Below are 24,216 nucleotides of genomic sequence, written 5' to 3'. Positions count from 1 at the left end.
TATTAGGATAATAATATTGCCTGAACAAGCAACTTAATCCTGCCTGATTCTCAGTTTCCTCCTCCATAAAATGAACAGTCTGGGTTATATGCTTTATAACCTCTTCTAGCTTTAAATCATGAAGGAGTTTACTTGCAGATTATTTTTTCTGTCAAAAGTTCTTGCTGACAAGGATATTTACAACCTACATGCTTTAAGTTAAGGCTTCAGAGAAGTGCATAACTCCCAGCCATTTTTTTGCCTTGTCCAGAAGGCAGAGGTATTTATTTACAAACAAAAAACATAAAAGTATTGAGAATGGTGAAAATTCACTTTCCTTAGAAAGTGCAATGAAGGATGAAGGAAGTCTAAACAAGGAAGAAAACAAAGTGAGATCTGCTACCTAATCTTTCTTATATGAACCTAGGTCTCCAGACTGAAAGAAATAGGAAATGCTTGGGAAATAAATGCTTACCTATGGACTCATTCTTTGGCAACACAGATTAGTACTTGCTTATCTTAACTAATTCTTCTGACTTTCTTTTCAGAAAGGTTCAAATGGATAAACCCAATAAAAGGATGTTGGAACTGGAAGGGACTTTAAAATATAGAACACAGACTGACAGAAGGTACTTTAGAAGAGAGCTTCAAATGTTAAGGGTTAGGCAGAACATCGAAGATCATCTAGTCTATTCCATCTCTAACCACATATCTTGAGTTACAAAAAAGGAACCTGAAATTTAGGCAGGGCAATGTGGTACAGTGACAAAAACCTGGATAGGAGGAGAATCAAGTCAAATCCCAATTCTGACAGTTATTAACTGTGTGACCCTGGACAAATTATTTAACTTTTCTAAGACTCAAATTTTCTCCACTGTAAAATGAGGATAATACCTAGTGTCATTGTGAGAAATAAATTAGTGTATATCAAGTTCTATATAAAGGCAAATTATTAGTACTAGTAAATAATTAGTACTAATAAATGTAAATTATTAGTACTAATAAATAATTGGCACTAATAAATGTGAATGGAGATAATTAGCATTAATAAATGTAAAATGAGACTAATAATATACTCCCTAACTCACTGAGGATGTATAACTTAGAGGTAAACATCATTTCTTGGGAGGATCAAACTCTTTTAAAGCAAGTCTTAAAGTCTTCTATAAATTTGAATCATTATAATCATCATTAAGTTATTGGCCTAAGGCCACTAGTTTAGCTGAGGAGCAGAAACCAGTCTCAAATCTAGTCCCAGGTCAGTGCTCTCTCCATTCACCTATAGTGCAACTTTTAGGAGAGTACTGTCTGAGATTCGGAGGGTGACTGCTTCATTTGGATCAAACATTTGTGATTGCTTTTCTAGGTGTTCTGGTCACACTGGGTTTAACATATCCAGTCAGAAGAAGCTTGTATGGATCTTTTACTTTTTTATCCCTTCACAAAGCAATAGGTGCTCCTACCATCTGGCTGAACTGAATGTTCCACTTCCATGAATGCTTTTACACTTTAGGGGTCAAAATAAAAAAGCCACCCTTAGGAGGCTTCAGATTCAATTCCCAAGGAATATATGGCAGAAGGGAGAGGCTATGTAGCTAAGGGAACAAGATAACTAGTGGCTTTAGTCACTAGTCTGAAGCTCAAGTCTCAGCTGTCTCTAGCTCTCTAGATAAATTTAATTAACTAACTTCATCTTCCTGGGTCTTGGTTTTTTGCCAATTTAACAAAGGAGTTAAAGATGAGCTCTTTCTAACACTATGTTTTAAGTTCTGTTCCAGCACTAGCACCCTAAGTTCTAAGATCTTTTCTAGTTCTATCATCCTGTTGTTCCATCCTGCTGTTTCTAACACCCCATGTATTTTAAAAATATAGATTAAGGATACACACACACACACACACACACACACACACACACGTGTAGTTGTAAGGCTTAAACTCATATATGAATTTGAACCAGGTTAGTTGAGGAGAAAAAATGAGAAAAATGATACTCAAAACCCAAGTTCAGTGCTCTTTACTAACCTTATGATGCATCTTAATGGAAAAGCTTTGTCTGAGATTGAGTTATTTCATAAATGTTTTCATATATGTATATATACACATATATGAATTATAGTTGTATCAAAATTTGAAATAATATTCAAATATCAACCATAGATATAATATATATTATGTATATATTATATATATTATCTCTTTTTCAACTTCAATTATCCTTTCCATATTGAGACTTTACAAATTGAGGTTTTGATATATCATGGACTGGCACAAGGAATCAAATGGGAATTTGGGGGGGGAGTTTTGCAAAAGTCACAAACAATAGAGAAAAAGTTTAGAAACTCAGAAATGCATAAAATATATGTATTGTATAATATCAATAAGTTTTAACTTTTAATACAGTAAACAATCCATAAAAGAAAAAAGAAAAAGAAAAAATTCAGACTTCTTATCTGGTACAAAGGGAGGGCCAAAAAATTTAAGAGAATTTTCCAAATCCCAGGGTACTATGCCCCTTCTGCATTATGGAAGGGATAACCATATATACTCAGTCATCTCTTAAATTTCCAGTCATTCCACATTCTGCTCATGTAACTTATTTTGAACTTTTTGTTTTAATTTCTATCAGAACTTGTTTTGTACTACTTTGACATCATGCCTCTAAATACATCAGGCACCTCTCCTGCCCTTTTTTATCTTTCTTTCTTTTGTCTTTTCTCATTCCTTGAAGGTAGGCATAAAATTTATTTTTCTTATTTGTATATATTCCTAAAACATAGTACACGCTTTAATAAATATTTAATGACTATACTTTAAGAGAAGGCACAGAATAGTACAATGGATATAAAGTTATATTTAGAATTTGAAACCAAGCTCTGCCATTCACTTCTTTAATGACCTTGAGCAAGTGACTTAATTAAACTTTCCAGACTTTAGTTGATGTGTAAAATTCCCTGTGGTTCTAAATCAAGGATACTCTGAAGGAGAGGTGCTAGCTCCATCAAGATAACTTACAGTCTTATCTCACTTTAGTAGAGCACCTTCATGAGCCAGGGTAGCCAAAGAAATCTATCAGTCCTTACAGTTAGGTTTAGTGTCCTCCCTACTTCTTGTCCATTCACTTAATTTCTATTTTACATACATTGATATGTGTATATATATATATATATATATATATATATGTATATATGATGTAAATGTCTCCACAGTTAGAATTCCAGCACCCAAAGGACAGGGTCGGTTTGAATTTTATCATGATATCCACTGCCTAGCATTATGCTAATCAAAGTTTGTTGTTTGATTGCTTGGCCCTTCCAACTGGTTAGAACCTGCTAGACTTGACAGACACCCTGTTGAAATAACCTTTTAAGAACTTAAAGCAACTTTTACATTCATAGAGATGGAACAATAGCATATAACATGATACTACACATTTCCATGTTTCTACTTGAGTAAATATTTTCTTAATTTCTAGACTCAGTCATAGAATCCTAGAAGTACTAAGAAGTCCTCCCATATTGTCTGCTCCTACTGCCACTGCTCCATCTGAAGGACTTTTAAAGCTCTTCTATGAGACCAGGATTTCCAAAGTCTCCCCACTCCAATGTCATGCATCATCTTCCCCTACCCTCAAGGTCTTACTGGATGCCAATCTGTGGAGCTGAAGGTTCTTCCCCTTTCTCTTCCCAAACCTGCTGAACCTCTTTTAAAAGCTGCCCACCAGAGAATTAAGAGTTGTTTCTTCCGGAGCCTGCCCCATACATACTAAGTTCAGCAAGAGTCTGAATCTTACTATAAGATTTAAAGCTCGAAAGAACCTTAGAATTTCATCTGGACCCAAAGACTTCCCACCAAACTTCACAAGTAACAAATAGGAGAGAATGAATTCCAACCCAGATTGCATGGCAAATCCAATGATTTTCTTTTCCACCATACCACTCTATCTTTGATGGATCTGTGCAATCTGCCCTTAGTGCCTTAGGAAGACGCTTTCATCTCCATTATTACCTTTAAAAAAGAGAAGAGCGATTCCAGACTTCAAGGTTTTTACAGGGAACATCTAGAAGGTTCTGGAGTTATCAGGATTTGAGTAAAGGGAATTTGTTTACGAAGGGGTTTCCTGCCACTTCCCATTTCTTTGCTTAGATTTCTTCTATCACTTCCTCTTCAGTGGGATCTAGTCACTGATCTGTTTTCCAGATGAAAAAGAAAAAGACAATAATAGTTGTTTCCCTGGTGGGTCACCATGTCCCTTATGGCAACGGTTTTTAAACAGGGATCCACTGACTTGATTATTTAAATATTGTGATAACTACTTTATAATCTAATTAGTTCCTTTGTAATCTAATCTATATTATTCATTTAAAATCATTCTGATTTTATTCCAAGATGAATAAAGGTTAAGAACCCAACCTTACATACTTAAAGATCTAGGAGCCTTCACCCATACAGGTTTCCCCACCTGCTCAGATGTCCCCACCTAGGAGGGACCCCCTACCCAGCAAGCCGAAGTATTACACTGACCTTGGCTTCCCGGGTCTCAGCAGTCCCTTAGGACAAATATCAGTATAGAGTTTAAACCACCTCAAATAACAAAGGTTTCCATTTAAATGTTACCTTCCCCCAATTAACAGGAGGAAAGGAATGTTAAGTATTCTTATCCAAACTCCCCAATCACAATAAGAAACCCAGCTCTCTACTCCAATTCCAGTTATCTTGTCCTTCAACCTGGTTAAACTGGTCAATTAAAAGCCTTTGGGTAAGAACCTACACTGGAAAAAGTGTAGAAATTACCAGATTTGTAATTTTTTTCAGAATTTTAATTATCTTTAGTCATCTTTTATGATACTCCTCTATTATCTACAACTTTCTCCAGTTGTAGAACCCAGCTCCAAACAATAGATTCTAACTGCGACCTGATGATTGAGTCAGTTGTTTGTATCAAGGAACTGCATTTCTAATTTTGACAAGGTTTTTTTCCTGGTTATGCTTCTGAGATTTGAGGCAATTTTTTAGTGACAGTTCTATCTGCCTGCCTCAATCAAAATAACCACTGACACCCATAGCTTCTTTTTGTTCGCCTTAATCTTCCTCTTTCAATCAATGAACTGCTAATTTACTGAAGGCCTGCTTTGTATCCTGTAGTCCTATGCTACCCACTCCTTACTCCAACACTGCCCCCCCAACGTAGATGGCAAGCTCCCATTCTCCAGAAGCTCACAATCTGTTTGGGGGATTTCATTCTAGCTCTTACTGAACCTTCAGACTGTTTATTTTGTCTATAATCAAAGGTTCAGCAATAAAAATGGCATTATCAAGAGGAAAGTGCAACAGGTTAACACAACTGTGACAAATCTGTTTCCTTTCTGGGGTACAGGTTGATAAAGTGATATCCAAGGCCCTTACAGATCTAGGGTCCCTTCAAGTTCCATGTTCCCCGGGGGCCCCTCCCCACTCCAATATTCCTTGCTCTAAGGGTCCTCCAAGTTTCCACATTCTGTGTTCTAAAGGTCCTCCTCATTCCAACATTCTAGGTTCAGAGTTTTCTCTCAGTTCAACCAGTTTATGGCTTCTTTTGCAAGAAATTGCTCCTCCCTCTTCACCAGCCAAAACACAATAGAGCTCAAGTAGTATAGAGCTCATGTCTCCTCCTAACTCCCAGTAAGGTCAAAGGGTTAAATAAAGATGAATTTGAAGGAAAATGGGAGAGAGGCAGGAAAGAGAAAAGGAATAGTTCCTCTGATCTTGAAACAAAGGTGAAGAGTGAGAACCAGAGAGTCAAGAGCAGGCCAGCACCTCCCAAACTCACCTACCCCAGTCTTTCTTCAAGCCCTCCTCCAGACTGGAGTAAGTCCAAGAAGCAGAGAGGGGACAATGAAGCTGTCTACTATCCTCTTCCAGACTATCCATCAAGTCCAAAATTTGTCCACTCTTGGAGAAACTCTGTCAGAGGTACAACCCCAAAGCCAATTTGTTTTCTTTTCCATGTGCATACAGGAGAAGCCAAGGAAGGGCCACATCTGTGTGGTCCAGGCAGCAGAGCAGAAAAAGTTCCCCAGTCCTCCCAAGAGGAGATCCGTGAGCCTGGGCCAGGGGCTTTCTGGCTAGAAGAGGAAATGAGGGTGCTAATTCAGGTACAGAAACAGAAAGGAAGCGAAAACCCAGACTCAAGCGGAAAGCCCCTCCTCCCACACCCCCACGGGTGCTCACGTGCTTTGTCTGCCCCTGGGCCTCTGACAGTGTGGGGGTGGGGGTGGAGGGGGGGGACCTGCCTTACAAAGCCACAGAAATGACCAGACTGGCTAAAATGAAGTCATAGCCATAACAGCCTGTCTTATGGTTTATAAAAGGTTCATAAAAACACCTTCCCCAATAAGAAAGTCTGGAAAACAGAGAGTACAGGCATTATCATTCCCATTTTACAGATGAAGAAACTGAATCTCAGAGAGACTATGCAACCTGTCCAAGGTCACACAAGCTGGCATCTGAACCTGCATCTTCAAACTATTAATTTCAGTACATATACATCCCTCTACAGCACAGAACTTGGCAGCAATGTAGGCAGAGGAGGAAAGAGTAAACTGGCTCAACAGAGGTTTTCGTTCTTAATGCCTTCCTGAAGGTTTCATTTCTTCTTTTGAAGGAGAAATGAACATTTTAAATGGATTTAAAAAAAAAACCATAAGATTAGTCTTTGTACTTCTTCTAATGGGGTAATTAGGCAGCTTGGCTTATAGAAGGAATACATTAGAGTTCCTGTGTCTGAATCTTGCCTCCATTATCTCTTTATTAGTTCTGCCTAGTCCCTGGTGCCTCAGTTTCCTCCTCCTTGGCTTTCTTCATACAGTGAGACTTCAGTGAATGATCCCTAAATCCTCTTCCAAATCCAAGTCTTATGATCCAAAATAAAGTATCCCACTCTTCCTCCAATCAGGAAGCCTTATGCGACTGGAAAAATGTTGAACTAGAAATTTTAAAAAAAAAATGAGTTTGGGTCCTGGTTCTACCACTTGATATGGGAATGCTAGGTAATGCCTAAGTATGGTACTCAGAATGAAAACAAACTTCAGAAAGCATCCGATCCCATACCGTAATTTTACAGATGAGAAAATTATGACCCAGAGAGCTAAAGTAACCTGTCTAGGATCACACAGTTAAAAAGAAACAAAAGCAGACTTTAAACCCAGACTCACAAAATCCAGAACCCTTTTGTTCACTATGAAATTGGTACTTTCTATACCTCAATTTCTTCATCTATACAATGGTTGTAGCTGGAGGTGAGAAAAGGAGTTTGGACAAAAGGCTTTCCCAGATAGCTCCCAAATCTAACATTCTATGAATTTTATTGAAATAACTGAGGTTGGCTCCAGAGGTTAATTCAAATGGGACTTTATGGGGGACATGTGCTTCTGGAGATGGCCTGGAGGAGCAAAGACATTCTGGGCAGAAGGTGGCAGAGACAGGAACCAACAACTCTGTCACATTCTTGGTTTTGTTTATAAATTTCTTTCCTCACCCTTGCTGGGTACCTGACTTCTCTTAATTTCTCCTATCTTGCTTAAATATCATTTGCTAGAAATAGAGCATGAGACTCTCCAGGGGTACTGTATAGTGGAGATAAAACTCCATTTCTGTGTGAGAAACTGAGATATGAATTCTATCTTAAAACTGTGTCACTTCCCCTCTTTGGTGATCTCAATTTGTTAAAGTCAGAGTTGATCTAAATAATCTTTTGATATGCCTACCAATGACTAAACCCTAAGATGATCTTTCCTGTTCCTTCCATTGAATCTCCTCAAATGTGTGTCCCAGTGGATGTGGGGCAGCTTCCCAGTGGGTTATGCTAAGGGGAATATCTGTGCTCCAAAGGGAAGTACTGCCCCTTTAGAAGTATTTCCAGTTTGGTTCCTGATCTAACTAATTTTTTTTCCCAAGTCTATAAAATGTAAAGGAAATAACTGAATAGCTAGGGAGTATGCATATTGAAAGCATTTACTGGAACTGCTTGTGGGTTTCCTCCATTGTCTATATGTATGCAGCTTACAATCAGCTCTCCAGAAGTAAGGGAGATTTGCAGATTTGATTGTAGGTGCTCAAAAAAAAAAACCCCTCCTAGACTAGTAGGGGATCTTAAGAGGTCCTTTCAAATTCAAAAGACTACCATTTTTTCAAGTCATGAGAAGAATTGTCACTAGAAGTCATACCACTAGAGGGAAGAGAATAAGTACCTAGTATGGGACCTGGCAAGGTGCTAATAGCTTTAAAATACCTCTCTTGATTCTCACCATAAACGTGCTAGGTAGAAAGCACTGTATCACTCCTGTTTTACAGCTGAGGCCAAATTTGAACTTGGATCTTCTTGATTCTGAATCTACCACATTATCCACCCTACCAACTAGCTGCTTCAAATGCCTAGAATGTCACAAGACTGAGGACCTTAGGATTTCAAATGTTTCATTATTCTAGGAGAGAGCTCTGCACTACCTATCTGAGAGCTACTGAGAGGATCAAAAGAGCTAATAACTAAAACAAAACCAAAACATGCCTAAAATTATAAAGTAACATGAGTGCATTTCTCTACCTCAGTGGGTACAAGGTGCTTTTTCATCTTGCTCTTTTTCCTTTATAGTTTCACTTCAGCTGATATGCAATGAATTTAACTGTTATCTTGAATGAGTATCTGCTTCCAGTGTCAATATCAGTTTCCCTGATGAATTTCCACTGGTGTAGTATAAACAAGAATGTATGTTAGGACAGGATTTCTTTCGTTTTCTGCTCTTCTTCAATGGGGTTTGGTTACAGTAAGCCCATCTTTTAAGCATTGATTAAATGCTTACTATTTTGGGGGGGCAAGCAAATTTCTTGGGATGAGCAATAATTGGGATAGTTTCATATTATGAATTAGAGCCAGACTCAAAACCATCAAGTGTCACTCCTATCCCATAGGATAATGTGCTCCATCCCCCACCTCAGCAATGTCATTCAGCATTCCAGAAAACTTTAAAATTCTAAGTTGCAAAGAAGATGACAATGAGCATGGGAGGGAGGGCTTCCTCACCTGGGAGTTCCCCCTATTCCAGTAAAAGCACAGGATCCATTATTCTTGCATTTGGGCTTCTACTTATACTAGATTGAATCAGTGTATGAATTGACCAGATGAAACTAGATTAAGTGGATTTTCTCATTTTTAGTTAGTTTTATGTGAATTGAGTACTGGATTCCATGTTATATGTTTTATTGATCTCTTTTGTTGTGTTTTTTAATTCTGTGTTTTTTAAAAATGGATGCTACTCTTAGAAATACAGGTAGGTACTATAGTGAATAATAGAGCACTGGACATGGAATAAGGAAGACTACTTATTAGCTATGTGATCCTAGGTAAGTCACTTAACCCTGTTTGTCTCAGTTTCTTTCTCTGTAAAATGAATTGGAGAAGGAAATGAGAAACTACTACAGGATCTTTGTCAAGAAAATTCCAAATGGGGTCATGAAAAGTTGGCCACCACTGAAAAATGACTGAACAGAAACAAAGAACTCATAAAGAACACATTTCAGAGGCAGCTAGATGGTGCAGTGGATAAAGCACTAGCCCTGGAGTTAGGAGAATCTCAGTTCAAATCCAGCCTCAGACATTTAATAATTATCTTGCTGTGTGACCTTGGGCAAGTCACTTAACCCCATTGCCTAGCAAAAAACAAACCAAAACAAAAGAATATATTTCACTGATTCAAAGAGATATCACAGTATCTATTGGTACAGAGAATCAGTCACACCAACATGCAATGAAAATTAATGTCAAACAATGCCAAGAACTGATAAACTATTACTGAAAACTACCTAATTCAGAAAATAAAGATTGCTATCAAATCCTCTTCAGTGTGGGATGTTCTTTAAATTGAAAGGGCAACAAAATGATAGATTTTTTTGAAAACCTGATAACCTTATTCAAAAAACATATAAGGGATGGGCGGCTAGGTGGTGTAGTGGATAAAGCACCAGCCCTGGAGTCAGGAGTACCTGGGTTCAAATCCTGTCTCAGACACTTAATAATTACCTAGCTGTGTGGCCTTGGGCAAGCCACTTAACCCCATTGCCTTGCAAAAACCTAAAAATACAAAACAAAACAAGATTAAGTAAGCAGAACCAGTAGAACAATATATACACAGTAACAGCAAATGACCAACTGTGAATGATTTAGTTATTCTCAGCAATACAATAATCCAAGACTATTTCCAAAGGGACTGATGATGAAAAATGCTACTCACATCCAGAAAAAAGAAGTGATGGAATCTGAATGCAGATCATAGCATACTGTTTTTCACTATTTTTTCTATGGGATTGTGTTTTTTTTTGTCTATGTTTTCTTTCACAACATAATTAATATGGTTATTCATGATTGCACAAGTATAACCTATATCAAATTGCCTACTATTTCAGGAAGGGAGGAGGGTTTGTAAAAGGGAGGGAAAGAATTTGGAACTCAAAATTTAAAAAGATGCTTAAAATTGTTTTTACATGCAACTTGAAAAAACAAATTTAAAAATAAAATAATATACCAATTTTGTGTTGAATTTTACTTTTACCTTTTAGTGGAATGGAGGCAGTGTTTATCACACAATTTATTTGTAACCAGTCTGGTATATCAATCAACAAGCATTTATTAAACATCAACTATTTGCTAAGCATTGATAAAATGAAGGCAAAAGTGAAATGATCCCTGACAGCAAGGAGTATATACATTCTAAAATAATTATGATAGTTTGAGCAATCAGTTGGCATAGAAAATTAGTTTCAGAGCCAAGAAGACCTGGACTCTTGTTCAACCTCTAACACACACTAGCTGAATAACCCTGGGAAAGTTAGGCTCCCAGTGTTCTAGTCAACTCTCTAAGATGGCAGTATTTAACCTGGGATTCATAGTCCATTGATTGATTTCAAGCATGTGCATGTCTGTGTGTGTGTGTGTGTGTGTGCATGTATGTGTCCATGTGCATGTGTGTGTGTCTATATGTATGTGTCTCTGTGTGAGAACTTGTGTGGGAAAAATCTTACATCTTTATTTTAATATAATTGATTGTCTTTGCAATCTTGTATATTTTATTGTATGTTTAAAAACATTCTGTGAAGGGGTCTGTAGGCTTCGCCAAATTTCAAACAAGGGTCCATGTCACAAAAAAGATTTTAAAAACCCAGTCTGAGACTATTAGCTACAAAGAGTGATTTGCAATCCCCATCCCTAATAATGACAGTTTATTTTTTCTATTTTCTACATTCTATTTATAAAAAAATACACATATTATCACTTGATCCTCACAAACACCTTATGAAGTAATTAAGGGAAATAGTATACCCATTTTACAGATTAAAAAAAATGAAGCTCCCAAAAGTCTGGTTACTGTTCAAGCTAAAAGAAATTTTTGGTCAGTAAAATAGCAATGAGTTCTCGCTTCCCTGGCCCTAGTCCTTCCAACAGTATGGCTCTTCCTCCTCTTATTCCACTTTATACTTGGTTCTTATTCAGAATAAGAGGGGAAAAAGTCAATGGAAAATGCCTATTAGCAAAGGTAGTATTTTCGTATGATTTTCTAGCCCCTCTGGAGTTCCAGGTCAGATATTTCTGGTACTGAGGACTTCCTGAGTCTCTTATCTCTTAGATCAGGCAAACTTGTCCCATACAGTATCATTTTGGGTCCTAGGTCAATGGACATAAAAGTTTCATTTTTGGCTTCTCAGGAGCAAAGTGGTCCATCCTTGGGGAGGCATGTGATTAAACAACAGTGGAAGAAAAATATTGGGCAGCTAAGTAGCACAGTGGATAGAGCACCAGTCCTTGGAGTTAGTAGGACCTGAGTACAAATGCAACTTCTGACACTTGAAACTTATTAGCTGTGTGACCTTGGGCAAGTCACTTAACCATGATTGCCTCACATCCAGGGTCACTTCCAGTCATCCTGTTTCATAACTGACCACTGGATGGCTCTGGAGGAGAAAGTTAGGCTGGTGACTTAATACAGCACCTCCTCACTCAAATCCAATTCACATGCATGTCATGGCGTCATCTCCCTGATGTTATGGTCTTCTTTGAGGATAAAGTAATTTTTAAAAAGGCTGTTCTTAACCCTTAAAAAGCACAGCAGAGAATAAAAGGAAGTATAGACAAGCAGGACATTTTGGAAAGAAATGTGTAGAATTTGTTATGTACTTAAAAAGTAAGCAGTGTGAAATGGAGACTCAGTTTCATATAATCCTTTCTATGTTCCATTTTATGTTTGAAAATGTTCCTTTCTTTAGTGTGTAAGTTCAGAACGAGTAACTTTTTTTAAAGTATGCTTACAAAAGGAGCAAGATATAATAGTTAGAACATGAATGGAGAAATCTCTCTACTACCTCTGTGACTTGGGTTCTCATCTCTAGTACTCCAGTTTCCTAGCTTAGAAAATGAAGGGACTGAACTACATAATCCTGAGGCCTCTTCTAACTTGAAATTCCATGATTCTGTCAGAGGGTGGTCTCCAGCCTCCTTTATGAAGGCAAAGGACATTTTAGATCCAACTAAAATGCTATCTTCTAAAGAAGATCCCTCTAGATTCTAGTGCCTTCCTTCTTTTATTTTCTTTTTCTCCAGTTAAGTAACTTGCCTAGGGATGCACAGCTAGTAAGTGAGGCTGGATTTGAACCCAGGTTCTCCATTGTGTTACCTAGCTGCCCCTCACCCATTAGATTGTGAGCTCCTGTCTTTTGCCTTTTTTTTCTATCTTGGAATATAATAAAAACAATATTTATTGACCATTATGCTTTGGACTTCTGACTGTGGCCACAGGATGTTGTCTTCCTGAACCTTCCTGCAAAACACATCCTTCAGGTCCCACTAGGAAGAAGACCCCAAGCAGGAGCCAAAAGTAGCTTCTAAGTCCTAGCACTGAGAATTGGTTGGAATTGACCAAACCTCTGTCTGGGGAAGAATCTGACTTTCACAACAGACCATTGTCCTTCTCAGAATGGGTCCAGCATTTCATTCTACCTTTGTTTGTGGTGGAGGAAATTCTAAATTTGGAGTCGTTTGACATTGATCCCACCACAGATGAACAAAATTCACAAAGAAACCTTTAGGGTTTTATTATATAGTGATAGGAAACTTCTAGCAGCAGGGAATCACAGAATATCAGAACTCAAAGCAGCTTAGAATCAAAAATCTTGGAACATAGATTACAAGCATTAAAAAATGGAACTTGAGGCCTAGAGGGGAAGTCATTTTGCCAAAGAAATTCAGGGAGTTAATGCTAAAGCAAGGACTCCCTGATCCCTCTACCTCCTCTTTCCCCTTTTACTGGGTTATTTCAGCACTGACATATATGTTTGTTCAGACAACTTCATGAATATTTTTGTATGTCTTGTCTCTTCTACTAAAGTGTAAATCCCTTTTATTGAATAAGTCTATATAGCAGGGTGCTTAAAAAGATTTAAGTTACATCTTGTTCAGGGATATCAAATACTTAAAATCAACAAGGACAAATCGCACTAGGTTTAATGTTAGGAAAAGATGACTCAATAGCCTTGAACTCAAAAATGAAGGGTTTGAGTAGTGGCTCTGATACTTTCTGGCTGTGACCAGAGGCAAGCTATTTATTTGGTTTTTCTGTGTCTCAGTTTCCTCATCCTTAAAATGGGTATAATAATATTTACATTACTTAATTTATGGGGTAAAATTATGAGCTATTTCATTTGAGGAAAAGAAAACTTGATACTTAATACAATTTAGTTTGGGGCCATATCTAGAAAATCTAATAAGCCCTACTTAATATCATCCAATGGATTCCCACCTTTCCGGAGCACATAATTCTGCAATCTGATTCCAACTCACATTCTAGATGATCTGCCATGACTCTCCACTCTGTTCCAGCTATGCTTAGTGTTCTCATAATTTTCTGAACATGCCATTCTCTTTTTCATTCATTATGTCCTTCCTCCTCTATGCCCATACAAATTCTTTCTATCCCCTCTTTCTTGAAGCATTCTCTAACCAACCCCAGTCGGGAGACAACTGTCCCTCCTATAGACTCCTAGAACATTTTTGGTCTGTACTAATCCCTGGACCTTGAGGTCAGATTTCCTGGTTTTATTCATTAACTTTTGATGAGAATGATCATAATGATAATCACAAACATTTCTAAAAGTGCTTTAAGGTTGACAAAGCACTTTCTTTACAATAGTCCTATAAGGTAGGCAATAATAGGTATTCTAAGACCCATCTTATATCTGTGAAACCTTGGGCAATTAAATTTAATATGCATTTATTAAACACTAAGTGCCAGGATCTGAGAATGCAAAAACAAAAATGAAAGCAGTTCAATAGCCCTCTGGGACCTGAAGTTCTTCTAGAAGATACTTCCCCTCTCTGGGCCACTTAGTCAGTCAATAAGTATTTAGTATTTTTTTCTATTAAAATGAGAAGATTGAAAATAGAACAAATCTATGACCTTTCCAATTTTCAAACAGAATACTATGAAGCTATAATTATAATACAAAGGACTGATTTTTCCTTTCTCTTTGAATTGCATTAACTAAGAGATGAATCAATGAAGAGTGACCTAAACAGAAACAGGAATTACTGTATATTATGTTGACTATATCAACTGTAATGATAACAAACCACTTAAACAGGAAGAATAACAAGGACAATAAAACCTAAACACTAAATAAAGACTGAACTTGTTCCTTGGAAGAAGAGATTAGAAATTTTACCGCCCTCCCATCTTTGCAAGGGTGAGGGACTCTGGAAATGGAACACTGCATATGAGTTTTGTTGAAATGCTTTCCCCAGCCGCCTTTCTCATTTTCTTGTTTTATTCTTTGTTATAAGGAATAGCAGGATGAACAGGAGAAGGGGGATGATATATGTTTAGAAATAAAGTTGATATAAGAACAAAAGCCATCAATAAAGATAATAATTAAAAAAGGCAACCCAGAGCTCCAAGATTCTTGGCAGGGTTATAACTTGGAAATAAAGAAGCTGCACTAAACTTAGCTACTCATTCAGCACAAAAAAATTAAGTGCTAGCAGATTGTCAGCCAGTGCAGCTGCACCACTGGCCTAAAGGAGGAACAAAGTCTGATATCAACTAAAGTGTAAAGAAGAGGAACTTTCTGAAAAGAGGAAATTTTTTAATTGCAGCCTCTCCCTTACAAGTCAGAAGAACTATTCTCTTCTTAATACAGGTTTTCTTGCTAACTCACTGTGATCTTGTACTTCATCACTCTAGGCCTCAGTTTTTCCATTTGTTTTAAGGAGGAAGATTGGACAAAACAAACTTTAAAATCTAGTTTTGGACTCTGTCCTTTCTCCTAATATTTTATGTTTGAATGTCTCTTCAAACTCTCAGTTTTTATCTCCTATGCAAGAGAGGCTGGGTAATGTGAATTAAGTGCATGCGACTCAAAATATTTGTGTCTGAGACCCATTTTTTCCATTCACTAGCCATATGACCAAGTGGAAGTAGCTTTTTGAAGAAGCTTCAGTTTGTTTTTTTAATCTGTAAAATGGGTATAACAATATGGAAGCTATAAGAACCAAATTAGATGAAGAAGCTGAAATACTCTGCAAATCTTAAAGCAATACTCAGATGTAAATGATTATTATATTGTTCTAAGAACCCTTTGAGCTCTGACAATCCATGTTATAATGTCTCTCCTAAGTTCCTTCCAGATGTAACATTCAATGAATATTGCTAGATCCAGTGAAAAGGAAACTAGTTTTAATGTTAGAGGACTTTAGTTCAACTCCAAATCTGGCCACATGTTACCCATGTGTAGCTACCTAAGTCATATAACCTCTGTGGGCCACAGTCTCCTTACTATAATGAGGGGGTTGGTTTAGAAGGTCTTAATCTCTTCCATCTCAAAATCTATGACCTTACATTCTATATTCTTACTGTCTATGTTCTAAGGTCCCTTCTGGCTCAGGGTTTCTATAAAATCTACAGCCAAAGTATTCCCAAGAGAGAACCTAGACTTTTGTCATGTCTTAGGTTGCATCTATGGTAATTACAAACCAAACCAAACAGGACTTCAGAGATTGTAGCTAAGGTCCTGAATTACAAGAATAGGGTTGGAAAGCAAGTTGGAACAGGGTAGGAAGCAGAAATGTATTGTAGATATTGTTCCCTCAGGAACATGTTAGTTGGCCTGAGGTTTATTCCAACTAGGGTTAAAACCTCATGGGATCAATTGGGGATATAGCCTAATTTTAGAAATGCCACACTATCCCATTATTTATATTTCTCTGTAACCCTTCTGGGGTTCCATTAATACAAAATTCCTACATATGTTCTAAGACTCAATCTAGTTATTCTCAAAAATACTCCCTGTTTTAGAACTTCCCTGATATGTAAATTAAACTCATTTCATGCAAAAGTGGTATAGGAAACAGCTGGCCCAGGAGCCTAGAGATATGCTACTTTCTTTTGTTTCAATCTGTAGAGTTTAGCTTGCTCAACTTTAGATGAGAGGGTTATATTAGTGATTAAAAGGTCTCTTTCAGTTCTGATAACTCTATTCCAATGATTCCCAAAATGTGGTCCTGAAATCAAAACTATTTTCATAACAATATTGAGAAGTTTTTAATTTCAAACACTGTAGCTATTGTAAGATATAAACTCACATAAACAATATGCTATCTATACATAAATATATACACATATGCCTACATACTAGTTCAAACCTTTCATCTTATAAGGGTCCTTAACATCTATAGTCCAGATCTCTCATTTTACAGATGAAGAAAATGAAGATCAGAATAGTTAAGATATGCCTAAGGCCATAGTAGCCTGTGATGGAGGCTATCTGGCATATTTTCTGCTGTACAAATAATAAAGTTTCAGAGTTATCAGAAATTTTAAAATATTACAGCCTTGTGATTGATCATGGTTGAAAAATCTTATTTTCACTGACAGTCTCATGTTTTAGGAATCAGGGGAAAATTGTCAATAATTTTTAAGAATAAAGGTTTCTGGAGACCAAAAAGTTTAAGAAACATCATTTATTCTAAGGTCCCTTCCAATTCTGTCATTCTATCCAATCACTGTGATGTTCCTTCTGGTTCTGTGTTACAGAATCACAGAATAATTAAAGTAAAAGGAATTTTAAATGTCATCTATTGAAACTCCATCCTTTCATTTTTGAGATCATTTGATTCAGGAGCAAGAGATTTAGAGATAGCAGAGACCCTCAGAGTTTCACCTTACCTCACAGTTGAAGAATCTTTCCTAGGAAAGTAATACAATTTGCCCTAGGTCAAATAAAGAATATCAAAGGTTGGGTTTGAACCCAGAATTCTTCCCATACCAGGACTCAACCCACTTGTACCTTGGAATTCTCAGAGTGAATTTGATGGTCTCTTATGTTACTTCAAGTCCTAAAACCTATAATCCCATGAGTCTTACTGATCTAAAATGTTATGATCTGATTGGCTACTATTTCCTATTTTACTATCCTAAGGTCTGTCCATAAGAAAGAAAGGTAGAAACATTTGAAGATGGGGTTTCTTCATAATAGGAAGTGGTGATGATGAGGAATCTCAGGAGCATCAACAGGAGAATAAAGCAGAGATCTGAGAATATTAGTGGAGCTGATTCATAAGAACACTCAAGCATGGGGCTGTCAGTGAAAAGAATTAAGATTTTTTTCAACCAAGATCAATCACAAGACTATAATCTTTTAAAGTTTCTGGTAACTCTAAGACATTATTATTTGTAGTGTGGCCTTAGGCAAATCTTTTAACTATTCTGATCTTCATTGTCCTCATCTGTAAAATGAGAGACTGGACTAGATGCTAAGGACCCATCTAGAGATACGATGAAAGGGTTGTACTAGTATGCTAGTATGTAGGTATGTGTGTATATTTATGTACAGATAGCATATTTAGCATACAGAATCCAGCATATATTCTCTATATATGTACACACACACACACACACACACACACACACACACACACACACACGTCTTATTTAAATGAGAATATCCTCCAAAAGGGAGCCACACCTTAAGCAAAACACCTGGGAATTACGTAGAAAGTCTAAAAGTGGGCCAAGCCCCCAGGGAATGGGACAGAATCCAGGCAGCTGGGATGCCAGAAAGGAGGAGGGGCCAGAGTCAACCAACTTCTCTAATTTTTTTCTAAGGCTACTTTTGGAACTGAAAAATAAAGAGAATCAGTATGAGGGACTGGTTAAATCCAGGAGGCCTCTCACCCCTACCCTTCACCCTTTCACCCAAAAAGCTATTTCTAGCTTGGCAAAAAACAGGAAACTGGAAGAGAAAATCTTTACTTGATTATTTTTCAGGCTGTTTGTGATGCAAAAAATTCTTGAAGCAAAACACATTTAGTGTTCCTAGTACCTATCCCGTTGCTTCAAAACAATGCAACTTATTGGAGTGAGCTGGGAAGAGAAAGAATACCGGTTCTTTATCAGTTTGCATAGGCCTCCTAGGGATTCAATTCAATTGAACAAGCATTTAGTTAGTGCAGCCTATAATGCACTAAATTTGGAAGCAAGAGTCACTGGTAGGTTTAATCCTGCCTTAGATACCTGCAAATTGTGTGGTTCCAAGCAAGTCACTTAAACTCTGTGGGCCAGTTAAATGAAGGACTGGACTCAATTACCTCATAGGATCCCTTACAGTGAGATCCATGTTCCTTTGTGGTAGGTACTGAGAATACTAAGATAAAAATGAAACTCCCATCTCTTAAGTGTTAGGGAGACACTGTAGAAAGAGTGCTAGAATAAAATCCCTAAGTACAAATGCCAGTGTAACTGGGCACAAGTCACTTAACCCTCTGGGTCTCAATTGACTTATCTGTAAAATGGACAAGTTGGACTGAGTGGCCTCAGAGACCCTCTCCAACTCTTGATCTATGATCCTCAGGAGCACTTCCTCCTCCTCTTCATCTTGGAAACTCAGGCTACTGTCAAGACTCAGAACCAACAACTCCCTTTACATGGCACCTTCCCTACAAAACCACCTATATCAGTTGTTTGTGTAGATAAGATCCTATATCACTAAAGAATTATAGGTGTGTATACACATGGATATATTGCTGCCCTAGTGAGTCCATAAACTCCTCAATATGGATAGGGATTGGACCTTTGATTTCATTGGCATAGGAACCTCCTAGGTGATGAAACTCCCTCTACCAATACAAGGTTACATCTCTGCAACTTATAGTCAGTACACAGTTAACTAGAACTGTGACTAATAATGACAATAATAAAAGCATTTATATAGCAAATATCTCACTTGACCCTTACAACAAACCCTGTGAGATAAGAATTATTATTCTTTCCATTTTACAGATGAAGGAACTAAAGTAGACTGAGGTGCTGACTTGCCCTGGGTCACATAGCCAGAATATATGAGAAGTTGGATCTGAATGCAGATATTCTTGGCCCTGGAGCTAACTCTCTACCTACATTGCTTTCAATGTTAAAAATATATGTTAAAAACCATGGAATAGGGGCAGCTAGGTGGTGCAGTGAATAGAACACCAGCCTTGAGGTCAGGAGTACCTGGGTTCAAATCTGCCCTCAGACACTTAATAATTATCTAGCCATGTGGCCTTGGGAAAGCCACTTAACCCCATTGCCTTGCCAAAATCTAAAAAAAAAAAACACCATGGAATGATTAATTCTTATGAAAGAAACCCAACAATAATGTCTGAATGTCTTTGGGGGCGGAAGAAGGGATATATATATATATATATACACATCTATGTCTGTATGTATACACATATGTCTGAATATCCTTGGAGGAAGAGGGGAACATATATACTTATATGTATATACACACATATTTATCTACTTAATCATTCATTCATCTATTTATTCACTTCTTCATTTATTGTACGTTTATTCAGGTCTTCTAGACTCTTCCCTAATACAGTGCCCCTCCTATAAGAGGGCTGCCTGCTTTGAATACACATTTATGTATGTTATATGCATATAATATAGAGATATTCAAACAGTATGTATATGAGTACACTAAATGTACATGTATCCATATGCATACACATGCTATATTTTTGTATATTGTGTGTATGTCCACATATATGCAGGCATACACACATACATCTCAAAGGTTCAAAGCAAGCAGCCCTCTATAGGAAAAGCACTGTATTGGGGTATGTCAGGAAGACTGGGGTTTCAGAATAAAAGAACTAGAAAGAACTTAGTAGGCAAAGTACTGGACACTTTTCAAAACCCTAATGGTAAAATCTACCACTTGCCTCCCATCTCTGAACAAAATGATGGCCTATAGTTGAGAAATGAGACACATTTTTCAATGTCTTGATTTGGTTTGCTTGATTGTATTTAATTGTTAAAAGGGGGGGTTCTATTTTGAGGATAAAGGGGTTGAGAGTAAAAGTGTTATCAAAAAGAAAAGAATCACAACAAAAAACTTAAAACATTTTAAAAAGCACTGGAGACTTGGAGTAGAAGCCTGGCTCAGTCACCTGCTATCTGTTCAACCTCCAACAAGTCACTTACCCTCCATGGACCTCTTAGTTTCCTCTTCTATAAAATGGGAACAATGGGTGAGATGACCTCTAAGGACCAATTCTAAGATCTTATGAATAGAAGGATAAATTGGGAAGAGGGATAGTCAAAGCTGTTTGATTATGAAGAGAGAATGATCACACTTTATTTACACTATACTAAGTTCTTTCTCTGAAGTACTAGAAGCAAGAATTCCAGAGGTGATAAGAACCTTAGAGACCATGTAAATCCAACAGCAGTAAACAAAAGTTCAGTGAGTTCAGTTATTCATCCATGGTCACACGGCTGTTGAGTTTGCTCAGTTTTTTCATCTGTAAAATGGGGATAATAGTTCTTACCTCACAGAGTTAATGTGAGAATCAAATAAGATAACAATTGTAAAGTGCTTCATGTAGTGCATGGCACATAATAAACATTATAAACATGTTAGTTATTATTATTATCATTTAAGGTATTGGGGCACTTTGAGGTTCAAATGAGACAAGACTAAAGTCCTACGTAAATTTGAGTTGGATGAGTTTTCTAAGCTTTTACTTTTTTTATGTGAGAGGGTTGACTAATCATTACCTATAATTGTATTGTTTTTTAAAGGTATACAAAGCTCTTTCCAAGCTCTTGAAAATATCCTCCATTTTTAACTTTCATGTTCTAACATTCTGTAGTCTATAAGGTCTCTTTAAACCCAGATATTCTGCCAAATCTAATGGAAATTTAAGACAGCTAGACAGCCTTGGAGTCAGGAAGACCAAAGTTCAAATCCAGCCTCATACACTTGTCACTTACTAGCTGTGTGACCTTGGGCAAGTCTATTAACTCTGCCTCACATCCAGGGTCATCTCCGGTCATCCTGATTCTTACCTGGTCACTGAATTCAGATTACTCTGGAAGAGAAAGTGAGGTTGGTGACTTAGCACAGTCCTCCCTCACTCAAATTCAGCTGTCATGGTGTCACCTCCCTGATGTCATGATTTTCTTCAAGAATGAAGGATTATTATCATCATCATGGAAAAGGGCCTTTAAACCTAAAAACAGTATTTATCTATAACATGCCCTGGTATGGTATAACAACCAGCATGGAGCTAGACCTGGAGCCAGAAGATTTGAGTTTGAAACCTTGGACAAACTGAATTTCAGTTTGCCTGTCTGTAAAACGAATATAACACTTGCACAATTTCACAGATCTGTCATCAGGAAATCTCAACGTAAAGCTTAAACTATGAAACAAAGGGGTGCTAATTTTTGCAAATTTATAAGGTTTGGAGTTCCTTGGGTTTTAAACAATTCTGTGTGTGCCTCTGTGTGTGTGTGTGTGTGTGTGTGTGTGTGTGACATACATCTCCCTCCAGTCACAACAAGGGAGGGAAGAAAATAAGTTTTGCACTTTCTGAGAGTAAAGAGCTCTAAACCCGCCTATCTTGGCAAGCTCCTTTGTTATCCTTATTCCACCCTTCCTGGGCTTTCTTGTTTTGCTCATAGTGGGCTCTGGACCCAAGCTGTGGTTTCAGCAAAGCAGGAGGTATTTTCAGCCTCAGTTCAGACAGCTCTGCTCTACAGCCTACTTTATGCTGTTCAGTGGCTGACAGAAGGCGAAGGCCTCCCCAGTCACATGCCACAGGGCAACAAAAGGTGCATTAAAAGTAGATGTTCAAAAGAAGAATAATAAATTATCCTAAGTTCTTCTCTTGAGCAATCTTGGCTGCCTTAGATGCCTCCCCACTCCAAGGAGTTGAGGATAACTGAAGGATGGAAGCCAGGTGGTACAAGTATACTTGCCAAGTATGGTTTGCCATTCCCTTCTTCAGTTTATTTTACAGATGAGGAAACTGAGGCACACAGGATTAAATGACTTGCCCAGAGTCACACAGCTATTAAGTGTCTGGGGTCAGAAGATGAATCCTCCTGACTTTAGGCCCAGTTCTTCATCTACTTCACCACCCATCAGGTCAACAGAAGTGGAGATCATAATACTTAAAAGAAGGGAATTAGGGGTGGCTAGGTGGCGCAGTGGATAAAGCACCAGCCCTGGAATCAGGAGTACCTGGGTTCAAATCTGGTCTCAGACACTTAAAGATTACCTAGCTGTGTGGCCTTGGGCAAGCCACTTAACCCCATTGCCTAGCAAAAACCTAAAAAAAAAGGGAATTAAATTTAGTTAATTGGATAGAACCCTCTCACTTTAGAGGTAGCAAATAGCAGCACCAGGATTCAAACTAAAGGCAGCGGACTCTCCCACTACCTAATTCCATTGTAGCCATGGTGTCTGGAAAGAAAGAAAAGTGTAAGATACTCTCTCTACATAACAGGATCACCAGGGAAAACAATATTGCTCATATGAAAAGGGAGATTTAGAACCCTGTAGGTGTTAACACATTCATGTCCCTTGGTTTGAGGTTATGGGTCTGGGGAGATTGTTTCTTTCCTTCCATCCCTGGAAAAATCCATTTTAGGTGGCTTGAAGGCTGCTGGGTCGTCTGCAATTTTAGTAGCCTGAACTCGAATAAGTTCCATTGGTGATGGCTTCTGATTACCTCTGAAGGACTGGACACTGAAACCTGAGTCAGATTTCTGAAGGGTTCTTGATCCAAAAAGGCTCCATTTTTCAGATGAGGGTTTGTCTCTGTCTCCATTCCTAGCATCCATGCTGCTAATGTCTAGGCCAGGTAAGGAAGTAGAAGATCCATGAGGAAACCAACCTCTGGGTTTTTGCTTGGGAGAAGAATAGGGTGTACTACTTGGAGTGGACTGGGCTGAAGCAGTCAGTCTATCTTCTTTTGTCATATCTCCACTTTGAAACTTCAATTTATGGACTGCGTCCGCCGCACGGTGGTACTTGGTTTCTTCTGTGGTGAGGCCTTTATGAAGAGTGTACCCTGTGTCTCTCAACCCTGCCTGTTGCTCAAAGCACTGGATGCTCTCTTGTGTCTGCTTTGTAATTAGAGAATTCATAATGACATGCGTAGCCTTGGCCTTCACCACTGGGACTTTGTTCATTTGGTCACTGGAAGCTGAGGGGGTTATGGAGAAATTATTGTCTCCCTCTTCAACCTTGGAAAGCTGTTGGTACTTCCGATCTGGAATGACCGGCTTTTTCCAAAGAACCTTACTGCACATGTCAGATGAAGGCGGAGTCATCAGTGTGGGATCCTCTAGGACATCATCATAACTGAATGCCCATCGCTGCATTCCAATTGGCAAAGTCATCTTTCCTAGAAGCCTACCTGTACTGTGCTCAATAGCAGGCACATCTGGCTCTCTGGATGATGCCATGAAAGACTGTGATCCAGATGTTTCTCCAGATAGATATCCAGAATCCTGATTCCCACAGGTGAAAGTCTATGGAAGTTATGTAGTTAGGACAAAGATGTCAAAAGGGAACATTCTACAGCTAGTGATGACACTAGCAAAAGTTCCAAGCAGCTCTCATGCAGAGGTTCTACAGACGGTGAGGAGGGGGTGGGAGGGGGGAGGGATGGAGGTGAGCCAGTCCACAGCCCAGGGCTCCGGCATGGACAGGAGGCTGAGACTAACAAGGCTCCAGGGCCCCGCCACTCCCTAGGCCCCGAAGCACAAGGCCAAGTGAGGCCATGTGGCTCCTGGACCCGCACCAGACTCTGCCGGCAGGAGCACCGCGAGCCGAAATTGAAAATTTTTAAAGAAACAAAATTAATGTCGTTGTGATCAGGGAAAT

General features: G+C 38.2%; 1 protein-coding gene and 1 pseudogene across 8 annotated transcripts in view; both read right to left on the bottom strand.

Moving 5' to 3' along the window:
• The window catches only part of GGTA1 (glycoprotein alpha-galactosyltransferase 1 (inactive)), a 108,784-nt gene that overhangs the window by 69,520 nt on the left and 15,048 nt on the right, over positions 1 to 24,216 (bottom strand). The window contains exons 3-5 of one of the 8 annotated variants that reach the window (XM_074211679.1): positions 24,057 to 24,060; positions 20,144 to 20,166; positions 14,719 to 14,805 (exon numbers count right to left, since the gene is read on the bottom strand). The exons of 2 other annotated variants lie outside the window; for them this stretch is intronic. In XM_074211679.1, coding sequence (XP_074067780.1) covers positions 14,719 to 14,805; positions 20,144 to 20,166; positions 24,057 to 24,060 — 114 coding nt within the window. 5 more of the 8 variants (XM_074211676.1, XM_074211677.1, XM_074211674.1 and 2 more) reach the window with 5 other exon arrangements.
• Positions 14,694 to 24,095, bottom strand: LOC141505657 (putative monooxygenase p33MONOX pseudogene; annotated as a pseudogene).

The sequence above is a fragment of the Macrotis lagotis genome, chromosome 1, assembly GCF_037893015.1.
Source record: "Macrotis lagotis isolate mMagLag1 chromosome 1, bilby.v1.9.chrom.fasta, whole genome shotgun sequence".
NCBI lineage: Eukaryota > Metazoa > Chordata > Mammalia > Peramelemorphia > Peramelidae > Macrotis > Macrotis lagotis.
The sequence above is the reverse complement of the archived record's forward strand: the minus strand, read 5'-3'. Positions and strand labels throughout refer to the sequence as shown.